The sequence below is a fragment of the Corticium candelabrum genome, chromosome 2 (genome assembly GCF_963422355.1).
Source record: "Corticium candelabrum chromosome 2, ooCorCand1.1, whole genome shotgun sequence".
NCBI lineage: Eukaryota > Metazoa > Porifera > Homoscleromorpha > Homosclerophorida > Plakinidae > Corticium > Corticium candelabrum.
The window spans coordinates 9,782,936-9,797,803 of record NC_085086.1 but is presented as its reverse complement, the minus strand read 5'-3'; the positions used below and the strand labels follow the sequence as shown (position 1 = coordinate 9,797,803).

The window sequence follows — 14,868 nt, the reverse complement described above, 5'->3', positions numbered from 1 at the left end:
TTCTCCATTGTGTGCGAGCGCGCTCTAAGGGATACTCTCTGACCGTGATGACGTTCTAACTAAAAAGATGGTTTCCTGAGAGCAGTGTACCTGGTAGGTACCTTCAGTTTGAACTTGTCGAATACATGGTTAATTGACTGTCTGAATAATTGCAGTTACTATAGATGTTTGACCTGTTGAAAGTAATCGAACCACCACTGAATTAATTGCACTGTTTAATAGTAGTCTGTCTGTTAATGACTTTGTTGTTTGCAAGGCCTGATTTTTATTTAAAGAATCCTAGCACATGTACAAGTAGAATCTGTATGAAAATAAGTTATCTGTCTGTCTGTCTGTCTGTCTGTCTGTCTGTCTGTCTGTCTGTCTGTCTGAATTTCATTTACACAAACTCTACGTTACATTTCTAACGCTAAATGCAAACAAGCTACTGAGTTCAGCTCTAGCTTAAGCAAACTAGTTTGAAGTCTCTGTCATGTATTTTCTCATCTACTTCTCCAGAGAAGATATGAGTCAGCTTGTGGAGAATGACTTTAGCGTCACATCGTTGTAAAAGTATTGAGAATTGTTTACTCCAGAAACCTCTAAAGTCATCTTTGTTAGTATAGCCTCAATGTCTCTTGATCTTTTTGCTATTTTGTTTTAATAGTTGGTAGCTTCTGATCTCCAAGTTCAAAAATGTTCAAATACCAGGGTAGTAAAATTGAGGATTGCTAGCACGTGGTTGTTTTCATATCTGTCTGTCTGTCTGTCTGTCTGTCTGTCTGTGTCTGTCTGTCTGTCTGTCTGTCTGTTGGTCTGTTGGTCTGTCTGTCTGTCTGTCTGTCTGTGTCTGTCTGTCTGTCTGTTGGTCTGTTGGTCTGTCTGTCTGTCTGTCTGTCTGTCTGTTTGTTGGTCGGTCTGTCTGTCTGTCTGTCTGTCTGTTGGTCGGTCGTCTGTCTGCCTGTCTCTGCCTGTCTGTCTGTCTGTCTCTCTGTCTGTCTGTCTGTCTGTCTGTCTATCTTTCTGTCTGTCTATCTTTCTTTCTGTCTGTCTGTTTGACTGTTTGTTTCATTTGTGTGTGGAAAAGAGTCTTACAATAAGTCTTTCTGTGTGTCTGTCTGTCTGACAGTCTATTCTTATGTGTGTGCAAAAGCCAAATTAGCTAAAGTCGTTTCCTAGAATTGAAATGCAAGTGTAAGCAGGTACTAAGCTGTTACATGCGTGGTGCATTGTACCAAAACGCGGCTGTGAGTACGGAAGCCCGTCAGCAGGCGGAATGACACCCACGCAGGTGCGCCATACTTGAGTGTGTAGTAGGATGATACAGCAGTGTACGTTCAGTCACAATATGATGATGGTGCTCAGTTTTGTCATACCCGTCATCGCTGCTCTGTGTTTCACTGTTACAGACGCGGCTGGGTAAGTGTATAATTGTGATAAACCTTCCCCCCCCCATCTCCCACTGTAACAGTGGCGCAGTCTCCTCATGCAAGATAAAGGGACCAGGAGCATGGCTCCAAATATTAGTAATTAGTATTAGTAGCTGTGGCCCTTTGAACACTATCTAGTATTATTAACTTAAATATAGATATTATTAATCAGCAGTTCTTGTCCCCAAGTTTGGAGGTCCAGCCACACCACTGTAACATACATCTAGTAATTCACTAGCTAGATCATCTTGCATAATGCTGTTTTTCCTGGCGCTATGTAACATTTTTCATGTTGTACTTGTAGCAACTACTTTGTTGCACTGCCCAGAGAGCTGCGCTGCTGCAAGGAGGAGAAAGTTGTCGTCTCCGTTTATGGCGTGGGAGCTGCTCATCGCGTCCCGACGAATCTAGAAGTCGTAGACGACAACGGCAAAGTCGTTTTGACGACAGATCCTAAGCCTGTTGCACAAGGTAACAAATAAATAAGACATTGCAGCAGAGACTTTGACAATAGCAGAGGTAAGTGGTTGTTATTTAAAAATATTTCTATGTGGCAGGCACGCCGGCTGAGTTTGCTCTCTCCATACCTTGTCAGTATATTTCCACTCCTCAAGTACCCGGAAAGCAGCGTTTTGTTAGCGTCCGAGTTGTGAGCACGCGCGGCATCTTGTTGTTGAACAAAGCTGTGAGGGAAGGAGTGAGAAACAGTCCGGAATTGGTTCTCATCCAGACCGACAAGCCTATATATACAGAAAACGACGATGTTAAGTTAAATATGCTCAAGAATTTGAGTGTAGTGACGTTCCTTGTGTGTGTGGTTATTACAGTGAACATCAGAGCGGTAGTTCTTGGCTGCAACTTTGCTCCTTGCTGTGGAGGAGGCACTGATGTAATATGTTTGTCATAAATTATTGCAAAACATTTTTATTCCATTTTTTATTTTGCACTCTGTATACAACGTCTTGTTGGACGTCAAAGTATGTATACAATAGGAGATGCTTTGTGTTATTAAATGTTGCAATTTATTTATTGATATTTTAGTAGAATCCTCAAGACGTTATTGTTGAAAGGCTTGATATTAAACCATGCTCAACACAGGGAGGTGAGAAAAATCGTAAGGCAATGTCATTTCTATGTCTGCATCTGATCTGAAATTATTGATTCAGGTATCTAGCGAATCAACTTTAACTTGGGTTTAACTTCTATTGAGGGTGATTGGTCAATTGTTGCTAAACGCAGTTCTGATATGAGAAATGTTGTTATATTCTATTAAAGTGGTTGTAATTTGTTTCTCTGTTGATTAGGATATTGTGGTCTCCAAAAATATATTTGAAGTGAAATAATGGTTAGTAATCAGTGTTCATCTAGATCTAAACGCACACACAACACACACACACACACACACACACACACACACACACACACACACACGCACGCATGCAAGCACGCACACACACGCGCACGCACACACACACACACACACACACACACACACACACACACACACACACACACACACACACACGCGCGCGCGCGCGCGCGAACCCACAGTTTCATAAAACAATAATTATGTTAACAAATCTCTAGAAACCTCTAGCATGTTTATGACAGAGTTATTGTTTCTATAGTTCTACTTCGATTTGAAGTCTCTATAAGAGCACCCAAATTTGTGAAGGCAACCGATGACAATATACAAATTGGGTTGTGACAGCAAGTTATCAAATTAACTTGTGCTAGAAGCGCTTTATACTGCATGCATAATCTTCATTGATACTTGTAGGAATTCTTATGGAAAATGTGTACTTGGAATACTGAATGCAAAACTCGGGATCTGCAATGAAAGAACTACTAGTGTCGTGGTCTTTAGGTCAGAACAGTTTGTATTACTTACAGCTGTAAGTGACAACTTTGCTTTATATATAACGTTGTTGATGTCACATGGAAAAGGGATTTTTTATTGACAGGATCAAGGGATTAAAACGTTGACATTTCCGAATGCAGGGTATAACGTTTTCCCATTAAGCAAGCACTTGTGCGTGATTGCTGAAGTGACAGAGAAAGCTAGTGGCATTAAGTCTTCTACGATGGATAACTCTGCTGTGTTTACTGACAATCCCATCAAGCTCGATTGTGACCTTATGTATTCATTTTACAAACCTAAAATTCCTCTACTGATGCAGGTCAACAGAAGCATGCACGTTTTTCTTAGAATTGCTTAGGCTGGCACTCAGACCTACATATACCAGCCAGACACAAACCAGACAGACGCACAGACGAAATTGTTATGATGCAGTATTAACAGAAAAACAAATAGACAGACAGAAGGGGAGGTGGGCGGGCTGGCAGGCGGGCTGGCGGGCTCGCTGGCTCTCTGACTTGTTTGACAGAGAGACAGAAAGACAGACAGACAGACAGATTCATTTATTATCATCAAAACTCTACGTATGTACAGGAAACTTTCAAATATCTACCAGTCCTTCATAACTAAGCAAATTATAACACATTAATGGACTTGGCCTACAACATTGCAGTCAAACATTATGCCACTGTCGTTTGTACTGCATGAAAATCTCGACAGCTTCCTCGAAATCACTCTGGCGTTGCATCTCTGAAGAATGATGGAAAATTGCTTTCTCCAGAATGCCTTAAAACGTTGAGCGCTGTTAAAAGGATGTGCATGAGTGGTATTGTAGCTTTGCCTAGATATATGAGACAAAAACTTGTGTGCGTGCGAGCCCCACAAACCAAAATGTTCAAAGACTAGTGGAACACACTTGGATGATAAACCACCATGCAGGACCTCTCCTGAGTATTTCTTTAGTTTCTTCTCCTCTCTTACTTTTGCAGCATACCCTTCTTCTCTGTGTGCGTGGTTGAGAGCATCCTTACTCCATGGGTGTGCTAATGAAACATCCACGTCAAGATTCTGTCCTGTTTCAGAATCAAAGAGTGTCATATCAGGACGGTTTTCGCTACTAACAAAACGATGCCGGGGTTCGGTTTGATGGGGAATGTGCAAATCACTCAAACATTCACTCCAACCCTTCAAGATAGTATTGTGGGTCCAGACAGGACCTCCTCCATATTTACATGTTAGTAGGTGGTATCCTTGTTGATCCAGTTGTTGTCCACAGTCACACACTTTCACCCACTTGGTAAACGGTAAAGCCAATCCCAACCGCAAATAGGACGCTATAGAAAAGTCGTTTGTTTTAAGTGCGTGCCTATCAGAAGTAGGAATGGCATCTAACCAATCTCCGGCTCCACGACCTTGCAATGACCGCAGCCTTGCCGCATCTTTATCAGAAGGAGCCTGAGCAATGAGTTCAGACACATTAATTTCGTTTATCTCAGTACAAAGACGGTGCTGCAGTTTCTTAGGATAAGCGATGATGTCATCAAGTGTTTGAAAATCTTCATCATTGTCAGCTGACTTGGACAATGGTGGCAAGTCGGAAAAGCTAGAAATTACTTCTGAGCCAATCGACCCCGACTTTTCTTTAGAAGAAGTAAGATAATCAACCAAGTCAGTCATACACAAGAAACGAGATGGCAATTCTTTCATTGATTGACACCAAGAAGACACAAAAGCAGCATGAGAAATTTGACAGACAGACAGACAGACAGACAGACAGACAGACAGACAGACAGACAGACAGATAGACAGACAGACAGACAGACAGACAGACAAACAGACAGGAAGACAGATAGACAGACAGATAATTTATTCTTATACAGATTCTACTTGTGCATATGCTAGGATTTTTTAAGTAGAAATCAGTCCTTGCAAGCAACAAGGTCATTAACTAATGGACTTGATCTTGAATGTCAAAATCAAATAATCTAGCTAATTAATCATGATTAGGTGACAGTTTTGAAAGTTTTCTAGGATAACTTTGGCATTGCATCTACAAACAGACAGACAGACATACATACATACATACATACATACATACATACATACATACATACATACATACATACATACATACATACATACATACATGCATACATACATACATACAGACAGACAGACAGACAGACAAAGACGGACAGACAGACTGACAAACAGACAGACAGACAGACAGACAGACGGAGACAGACGGATGGACAGGCATAGAGACAAACAGATACAGACGGACAGCGAGACAGACAAGCAGACAGACAGACAAACAGACAGACGCAGACAGAAAGTAGCTCCTTGCAGAATGGCATCATACTTTGATGTGAGAAATAATTTTTTTGACAGACAGAGCAAAAGACAGACAGAGAGACAGAGAGACAGACAGACAGACAGACAGACACAGACAAAAAGATACACAGACTGACAACCGACAAAGACATACATACAGAAACATGGACTGGCGGAAAAAGCGTTAACAAAAGAAAAGCTGTAGTGGACAGTATATGTCAAGCAGGTCGATATGTCTGCAGTTTGTTTGAACATTTCAGTTGCTTGTATGACTAGATCTTTTATCTTACAGGTTCGAGCTTGTTATCCAAACGGCGAAAGTGTGAAAAACATTGAAATTTTAGTGACACAGCCTGATGGTCTAATCCAAAGAAATACAACAAGTGATAATGGTATAGCTGTTGTAAGTATCAACGTGGGAGCCCCAGGTGGCGATATTGATGTTTTCGTCAAAGCTAAAGACCAACAGCTTGGAGAGAAGTGCAATTTCAAGAAATTTTGTTCACCGTGCAGTCATCAAATCACAGTCAGATCAGGTTCAGTTGGGAAACTACAGGTAAAAGACTAATCAGTGTTAGAATTATCAACCAGCAATATCTCTTCCCACTATGACATTTAGGTTGGCAGCACTGCTAGTTTCGACATTATCAAGAGCAGCGGTGATAACAGAATAGTACTCATTTCCCGTTTGTAGCTGTTATAGCTTTGTTTTAAATATATTTGTATTTTGTCCACTGTAGTTGCACGTCACAGCTGTTGTAGTTGCCAGGGGAAGCATTCAGTCATCTCAGCATCTTCAAACCAATAACGGTCCTTCTACTAAATTCTTAGTCACCATCACACCACAGATGGCCAATCGATATTGCATCATTGTCTACTACATTGATCAGTGTGAAGGTGGAAATCACGTTATTTCTGACTTTACTTGCGCTGAAACGGACAAAACTTGTTCTAATGAGGTAGAATTGGTTGTTCGTATTTGTAAACAGTTACCTAATGGATGTCCTTTAGATCTCTCTAGAGATTTTGAGTAGAAAAAAGATTCATCCTGGCGGAGAATTGAATCTGAACATTGCAGTGGCCTGTCCACATTCTGATATTGCATTATTGGCTGTGGACAAGAACCTCTACAGTCTCAATATTGAGAACCGGTTGTCACGGGACAAGGTATGAATGTGTTTGCGAGTGTACATGAATAGTGGTGACCTGTAACTAACCTTTATATCTAACAGATGTTTGAAGCTTTGGATGGATGTTCAACTTCTTGTGGTCAGACAGTTGCAAGCTCAGATGGAATATTTGATGTACGTTCGCATGGTGCAATAATCTGAAATGATTGTGTTGGCCAGATGCATCTTTCTGACAGTTTTGTAAGCTGCTGATGCTTAATAGTAAAATGGTTAAATAGTTTATATATTAGTTGACATTCTTTCACTTAGCGTTGTTTTTTATTTACAGGTTGTCGGATTGACTTCTGTGTCTGGGACAAGTCTAAACCCACAATGCAATTGCTGCACAAAGTCTTGCTCTCAAGTTTGTCTGAGAGACGGTATGTCACTGGTCTTTGTAACAACTAGCATTATAAACATATCTTCATGAGAATCTATTGGTTTACTAGATGTTACATGTCCAGGCAAACGTAAAAAACGGAACACACCACGTACAAGTAATGAGCAGTTTACGTGGCTGTTTCATAATAATCGACTATTTCAATTTTTCTAGGTCAATGTTCTAAATTGCGAAATGTTCTTGCAGCTAGAAGAATTACTGACAAGACAAACAGATTAAGGTTCTGTTTTGCTGAGTACCAAATACTTCTTGCCGGGGTATCCACTTTTCTAAATTCTTTGACAACAACGGACGCTTACAATCAGTACATCTGCTGTATTGGATGTGAGTCTGTTACATAATTATTATAGATTATTCTGTGGTGATAATGAATGTTATTGCAGACGACCGTAGAGCACGATCTATCGTTGCAGCACCGTTTAATTATACTATTGGATTTTTTGAGCTGTCACTTATTAGACGAAGAAATCATTTCCCACACGTATGGCTAAACAACAAACGGATCACACCAATGGGTGAGATTGCGTGTATTCAATTGTGCTCCAAGGCAAAATTGCTACTAAGTATTTACTTTCATATAGCGACAGGAAATCGGTTGCCATACCTGTAACAGTTCCTCACTCTATTACGGAGTGGTCGATCTATGGTCTGGCTCAGTGTTGTGCTACTGGATTTTGTGTGTCTGAGCCTGTTGAACTCACCGTATTCAAGCCGTTGTTTGTGGAGTGTCATTTGCCTTATTCGGTCAAACGTCAGGAGCAAGTGTCAGTTGCATGTTCTGCTTACAACTACGATGTTAATAACCGATGGGTAAATTTGATTTCAATACAATTATTATTATTTAATAGATTAATACGCTTCCTACTTTCAGGCAAGTTTGCAAATTGTAGATCCACCTGAGCATCTTTGCACAAGTGCCGGTACAGGAGAGGAGACGGCGCCTGTTTGGTTCAACGTTCCAGGATTAGACACGAAGACAATACTTTTACCGTTGATGCCTCTTGATGTGGGCACAACAAAACTGACTGTCCGGATGATTACTGAACTGGGAGGAGATGAGATAGAGAAGGAAATCAGAGTTGCGGTAACGAGATTATTATTGCAAACAATTTACTTGTGCTATTTTATGAGGTACGTAATGTTATAGGCTGAGGGTATTAAGAGAGATTATGATTATGCAGCCGAATTAGATCCTCAAGGTACACAACACGCATCTGTGGAAACATGCTCACACGTACCCGCTGAAACAGGCACACGCGCGCACGCAAACGCACACACACACACACACACACACACACACACACACACACACACACACACACACACACACAGTAACACACACACAGTAACACACACACACACACACACACACACACACACACACACACACACACACACACACACACACGCACACACACACACACACACACACACACAACATGGAATTTATGATAAGTATAATTTTCTTTTCTTATTCGTAGGTCTTAACATGAATGTTAGTGGAGACTGCAGCAATGGACAATCTCCAGGTATTTATTACGCAACAACAACAATGTTAGTGTTTGGTAAGCAACTTGAGGGTATAATTTTAGATGTTCGAGTTGGGAAATGTTTCAAGTCAATCGTTCTCGACGGCAACTGTGGTGATCCTATTGAATGCGATTTCACAAAGCACGAATGCTGTGTAGGACAATCTGCCAGTTCGGCTTTGACTTTCAGTTATGGCGGTCAATGTGAATTATGTCCTTCCAAAAATGGTAATTGATGTCATCTCGTTACTGTCGATTGCATTTGGATGTTCAACTAGTCATGTAAATATAGAAGTACACGTGTGTGGAAAAGCGTGCTCTTGCTCAGGGAAGAGCCAAAACAAAAAGCAAGTCAACTACTTCTATGTTCGAGCGCCAGAAGACTTTATTTCTGGTTCAGAGAAGGCATGGTTGGGTGTTAGTGGTATGGAAATAATGTGGATGTTATTGACGTTGTTGCAGTTGTTGATTGTTTATTTCTAATGTTGATGCAGGACAGTACTTAAGTTTTGACAAGCACGTAGGAAATAAGGTCGATCATGTTCAAAATATCGAAGGAATGGTGAAGAAGCCTTTTGGAACCGGTGAAAATAGTATGATGGTCTTTGGTCCAAACTGTGCAGTCGTCTCGTTTTTGGCTGCTACTAATCCGGGCTCTGAAAACGCTTATCTTTCTTTCCTCAAACAAGGTCTTTGAAACGTGCGGTTAAATTTAACTTGTGTCCTTTCTATGTTTATTTGTATACAGGTTACCGATACCAGCTAAGATATCGCAAAGCTGATAATGGAGGATTCTCCGTGTGGCAACATCATGAATCTTCAACTTGGTTGAGTTCGTTTGTTTTGCAAACCATGTGTTGTGCACGAGATTTTATTGAAGTTGATCCCAATGTTGTCTCTGGGCTTGTCAACTTCCTTGGCACTCGTCAAGATGCATCTGGAAATTTTTTGGAGCCCAAAAGGGTTTATCACAGAGAGATGGTGGTATGCAACACATAATTTATCTAGCAGATATGTTTGTCGTCTTCATATCTCTATTGTTTACAATATAGGGTGGTGTCCAAGAAGGTGGAGTGTCAATGACCGCTTATACGAGTGTCAGCTTACTTGGATGCTGTAGTCCGGAGGAGAAAGCTATTCTAATTGTAAGAGCTACGTGTATATTACAATCAAATTTAAAAATATGTTTAGTTTGAACAGTTCTTTTGGCTTTTCAGCCTAAAGTCTGTCCTGCTGTCATCTACATGCAAAAAGAAGTTCGAGCCAATCGAGTGAACCGACCATATGCCCAAGCAATTGTCTACCTGGCATTGCTTAAAGCTTGCAACTATTCTCATTGTGGCCTATGTAAAACCGAAGGTGTGTGTAATTTTGCGGTCATTAATAGACTGCGAAAAGAACTGCTAGCAAAATCCAAAATCGGTATGGTTGCAACTCATAACTTTTTGCGATGCAGCGCAAGCTATTGAATAATTTTGTTTAGGTGAAGATGGGTCCAGGCATTGGGAAGCTGACACCTCTGTCGGACAAGCGTACTGGTACAGACGAAGACCTGCAGCTATCTCTGTAGAAACGACTGCCTACGTCCTTGAAGCCTGCCTCGTTGTGTATGACTGCCAATGCGCAGCTTCAATTGCCAAATGGCTCAACAGCGCAAGAAACTCCCGTGGAACTTTTGTATCTACGCAAGTACGTACAGCCTAAATAATGCAATGAAGTCTTATCCTATTAATTTTACGACTATGGCGTGTTAGGATACCGTTGTTGCTCTGAACGCGTTATCCAAATTTGCTGCTGGATGCGGTGTTGTAGTCGAGCATCCTCCTGATATGTGCGTGACGGTGACAAGCTTGAATACAAAAATGGTTGTCACAAGGTTTACTGTTAGTTCTGAAAATGCTGCTCTGATACAACGAATTCAGGTAAGGAATATCACAATGTATTAGTAATAACGTTATTGGAACATAAACGAGTCTTGTGACAGGTTCCTATAAACGACGTCTACAAAGTGGAAACCTGCGGCACAGGACTGGGACAAACTATTGTGAGATAACTAATAACATCAGTTGGAATGTATCATCTAACTTTCATCTGTGTTTCGTCAGGTTCATGTCGAGTACAACGTCCCTGAGACTAAGCTCGAGCAGTGTGCATTTAATCTCAGCATTCAGGCTGATGTTGTGTATTTTCCAAGCAAAAGTGAAGGAGCGGAAATTAAGTTTTGTGCCAGGTCAGAGTGAATGCGTACGACAGTGATGTACAGAGTTGTATGCTGTGTGTTGTTGTTAGATATTTGGGGAATGATTGCACAAGCATGGCTATTGTTGAGGTGGAGTTGCCTACAGGATATCAGGCATGTGATCGTGCCATTAACAACGCAGAGGATCCACTTTGTCTCAGAGATGTAAGAAATTAACGTCTGTTCATTGCCATTTATGCATGTATATTATTTTCAATTGTGCAGATACTGCTTGATAGAGGTGGGTTGCTGAAGTTTGACTACTATGAAATCACTGACAAATTAGTTGTCTTCTACTTTGATCAGGTATTTATTTAATGTAGTTACGTTTATGCTATCTCTAATCATTCCATTCTTAGCTTTGTAACAAAAAGGATACTTGCATTAAATTTAAGGCTTTCAAGATGTTTGAAGTCTTGCATTCTCTGCCAGTTACCATCAAGGCTTATGACTATTACGAACCATGTATACACAAAAACAGTGATGGAAGTTTCTATTTTTGTCATTAACCTGTGACATTTCTTTTCAGCTAAGGAATGCGCTCAGTTTTACACTTTACGTGGTGGAATCTCAGACCTGGGACTGATTTGCAATAACAACAGTACTAATCAGCCAGTGTGTATTTGTGGGGGAAGTACGAACTACACAAAAGCATTTGATTGACATCTGCTATAGTAATTGTTTCAAATTAGATCGATGTCCCAAGCTGGAGAGGATTGATAACAAGCTGTGTAACGCTTGTGTTCATCACGACTATGTCTACAGAGTTCGCGTGATTAAAGAGGTTGACACTAACGGGTGGTTCCGGTACAGGGTCAGTATTGTAGATGTAAGTAGCGGTTCAGTGTTAGCATGTCAGTTTGTCTGTCTCTCTCAAAATGGTAAATTTTGATACATAATTGCTGCTGTCTCAGGTTTTGAAACCTGGAATTGCTGAAGTAAAAGCGGGTGATAAATTAAGTCTGTGGCTGCGCGCCATTTGCAAAAAGGATTTCCAACTAAAGGCAGGCAAGGAATATCTCGTCCAAGGAAAAGATGGCAAAAAATTCGTTCTCGATCACAATTCTCATCTCGAACCGTGGCAGGAGATGACAAGCGATGAATGCAAAGCCAAACAGAAAATGGAGTGCATCAAGAGGCCATGTGCTAAGCACAAGAAATATGAGACACGCAGAAATTGTAAGAGGAGCCTTAGAAAAATGTGCCTAAATAAATGCCAAAAACATTTGGATGATTTTAGTAATTACGTTTCAAGTCTAAAGACATATAAATGATTATGTGATCTGCCATATCTAATATGTTAGTAGAATGAGTATAGTCAAATGTCTTGGCTAGCTATAGTTATTCCTTGTTTCGTAAATCTTTTGGTGTATATAATAGTTGTTACAATACTCGTGCTAGCAGAATTGTGTTTACTACGGGTACTGTTTGTGGGAGGAGCTATACCGGCGTTTTGCGACGGTTAAGTTAACATGTCAGTAGCGACTGGGTGGGGCGTGGTATTACCGGTAGTATAAATTTAGTGATGAGAGAACGTTGAGTTATTCTGCATGTGTGAGTCTGTGTGAGTTGAGGATAGATCCTATGAAGTTCTTAGTTATTCTATAATCAACTATTGAGTTCTTGGTATCTCTCCGTGGAGTGTCAACTTGCGCCACGATTGTAGAACGTAATCTGAAACCCACACGCTGCGCGCTAACTTCCCATTTGCGCCCAACATCTGGGGGCTCAGGCGGGAAAGTTTGCTCGAGTACAGAAGCAAGTCGACGGTTGATTGTAAGTGAGACCTGACGGAGTGACTGAATTTGAAGTAAGAGAGAAGATAACTTAGAAGGTGAGAAATTGCATAAGTTTTTTCGTGAACAGGAAGCCATAGAACGAGAAGCAAGGGCCATGTAATGGAAAGAGAGAGACGAGGAGATTGCAGTTAGAGGTAGAAGAAAGAAGAACCCAAGATAAAAGTTTCAAAAAATGGAGTTTGAGATCGTCTACGTGCAAAGTCCGGAGATACGGACAGTGGAGAAATGCCAGTTCGTGGTCTGATCGGAAGGGCGATTGGTAGTATTTTGTCCGACAAGGGATGTAGCGGCGTTGTCGCCAAGCAGCAATTCGCGAAACCAAATTGATTTCTTGATAAACATGGTTTTGTGCGTACGGCTGCTAACACGGTGCGCAATGTTCCTACAACAACGGTCACTCTGGATACAGGTCTTATTATATTGGTATCGTGGATGCCTTGTGTTCACCTAACCCAATGTAGAGTCAGATCAGTGTTGTCAAGCAAAGCACAAGCAAAGGAGAAAGAGATGTAAATCGCAGGTTAGTCTTATCAGCAAGGGAACAGTAGAAGGTCATAAATCGAGATGAGATAACACAATCGCAACGAGACGAAACATCAATTCAGAAGTATAGGTCCAGAACCAGTCCCGTCAAAGAGAGATCAAAGGTCGTATTCCAAAAAGGGATAATATCTTGTATCGAATTTATAAGCATTCTAAGTTGGACGGAGAAGAACTAATATGGCAAGTGATCGTAACGAAACCATTGAGGAATCGAGCAATGCGGATAGACCACGAGTCAGTTATGGGAGGACATGGTGGAGCCAAGAAGACGACACAACGAATCTTGAGAGATTTTTTTGGCTCGGACTAAGGGGTGACGTGTGTCAAGGTTCTATTGCTCGTGTGAGATATGTCCAAAAACAGTGTCAAAGAGGCCAGCCGCTAGAGCACCGCCTGGCAAAATGACAGCAGAGATTGCAAGAGAAGAACTGAAATCCCGGAGGAAGTACAAAGTACACAGTGATCGCAGCACTAAGATACGTGCGTTCTCTGATGGAGAAAGAGTATTGATATTGCTGCCAAAAAGAGCAACAAGTTAGGTACTAATAAGATGGAAAGGACCGTACTTCGTTATTTCGGCTGTAGGAGGGAGTAACAACAATATTAATGTGGACGGTAAAGTGGAAGATATAAAGTCAATCTACTCACATGAGTGGTCCTTTTACGAGAATATAGGCAAATGTATTTTCAAGACCATTCGTCTCACCTAAAAACCATCAAGGGAAACAAGAACAGAAGGCAGACTTCCCATTTGAGTGACGTAAGCATCGTGGATTGGAGTAGTTTCACCGGTAGTATAAATGTAATGATGAGACAACGTTGAGTTAGTTTTTGTGAGGCTGTGTGAGTTGAGCAGAGACACGAATAGTTTCTCTGAAGTTAGTAGTTATTCTTTAATTAAATCAACCATTGAGTTCTCATTATCTCTCCAGTGTCGGCTCGCGTCACAATTCTATAGCTCAATCTGAAACCGACACGCTGCGCGCTAACTTCCGATTCTCGTGTAACAATAGCCAGAGTTTATTTTGACTAATAAAGTGGTTTTTGATGAAATAGTACATTATTACAATGATAAACATACAATTTTTTCTGTTTTAGACGGAGGCTAGATGTTTGTTTGCGAGAAGACCTAGATAACACATGTCACTCTCTAGTTAGCAATTTTGGTCTAATCGACGATCAGTACAGAATGATTAGCGCTATAGTCGCTATTTTGAGGCTATGCAATAAGTATAGGTTATAGACCGCTGGCGAGTGTATAAACGAAATACACCCCGCTCCTCCTACGAGTTGGCACGAGGGCGAAGCCCGAGTGCTAACGAGCTGGGCGCAGCGGGGTGTATTCGTAAATACACTTGCCAGAAGGTCTATAACCGGCTTGTAGCACCCAGCTGAGGCGTTGATATCCTCTAGGCCGGACGTTCAAATCAGTTGTGTAGCAAAATGTTCTGAAATCGACTTGGGCATTGAAACAGCAGAATTACCAGTTATTGATTTTTTGGAAGCTAGTAAACTGCTAGACGTTGATGTTGTTTCTGATCAGCAGTCTTCTGAATCTCGTTTCCAATTTCATCCAGTAGTTTTCATA

At 41.0% G+C, this 14,868-nt stretch overlaps 3 protein-coding genes and 2 long non-coding RNA genes across 5 annotated transcripts; 4 read left to right on the top strand and 1 right to left on the bottom strand.

The window, feature by feature from the left end:
• The first annotated feature begins 17 nt into the window (after window positions 1-17).
• LOC134176220 (uncharacterized) lies at window positions 18-3,277 on the top strand. The gene is made up of 6 exons (XR_009969279.1): window positions 18-93; window positions 1,714-1,880; window positions 1,967-2,386; window positions 2,451-2,511; window positions 2,576-2,754; window positions 3,038-3,277. It is a non-coding gene; the product is annotated as an uncharacterized LOC134176220 (long non-coding RNA).
• A 542-nt stretch (window positions 3,278-3,819) lies between these two features.
• Window positions 3,820-4,979, bottom strand: LOC134198558 (uncharacterized). The gene has a single exon (XM_062667973.1). The coding sequence runs from the start codon at window positions 4,972-4,974 to the stop codon at window positions 3,913-3,915; it is 1,062 nt and encodes a 353-aa protein (XP_062523957.1). The 5' UTR covers window positions 4,975-4,979; the 3' UTR covers window positions 3,820-3,912.
• Window positions 4,980-6,671: 1,692 nt separating this feature from the next.
• Window positions 6,672-7,150, top strand: LOC134198071 (uncharacterized). Its single transcript, XR_009972760.1, has 3 exons — window positions 6,672-6,768; window positions 6,834-6,905; window positions 7,060-7,150. It is a non-coding gene; the product is annotated as an uncharacterized LOC134198071 (long non-coding RNA).
• Window positions 7,151-7,653: 503 nt separating this feature from the next.
• On the top strand, window positions 7,654-9,212 carry LOC134176516 (complement C5-like). The gene is made up of 8 exons (XM_062643184.1): window positions 7,654-7,685; window positions 7,752-7,980; window positions 8,042-8,254; window positions 8,318-8,369; window positions 8,652-8,699; window positions 8,763-8,927; window positions 8,992-9,136; window positions 9,194-9,212. The coding sequence occupies exons 1-8, from the start codon at window positions 7,654-7,656 to the stop codon at window positions 9,210-9,212; spliced, it is 903 nt and encodes a 300-aa protein (XP_062499168.1).
• An 84-nt stretch (window positions 9,213-9,296) lies between these two features.
• On the top strand, window positions 9,297-12,335 carry LOC134198622 (complement C3-like). Its single transcript, XM_062668033.1, has 14 exons — window positions 9,297-9,388; window positions 9,448-9,683; window positions 9,752-9,844; window positions 9,917-10,121; window positions 10,183-10,388; window positions 10,454-10,621; window positions 10,684-10,743; window positions 10,805-10,929; window positions 10,989-11,103; window positions 11,164-11,244; window positions 11,298-11,403; window positions 11,468-11,572; window positions 11,631-11,767; window positions 11,853-12,335. The coding sequence occupies exons 1-14, from the start codon at window positions 9,298-9,300 to the stop codon at window positions 12,210-12,212; spliced, it is 2,088 nt and encodes a 695-aa protein (XP_062524017.1). The 5' UTR covers window position 9,297; the 3' UTR covers window positions 12,213-12,335.
• Window positions 12,336-14,868: the final 2,533 nt, after the last annotated feature.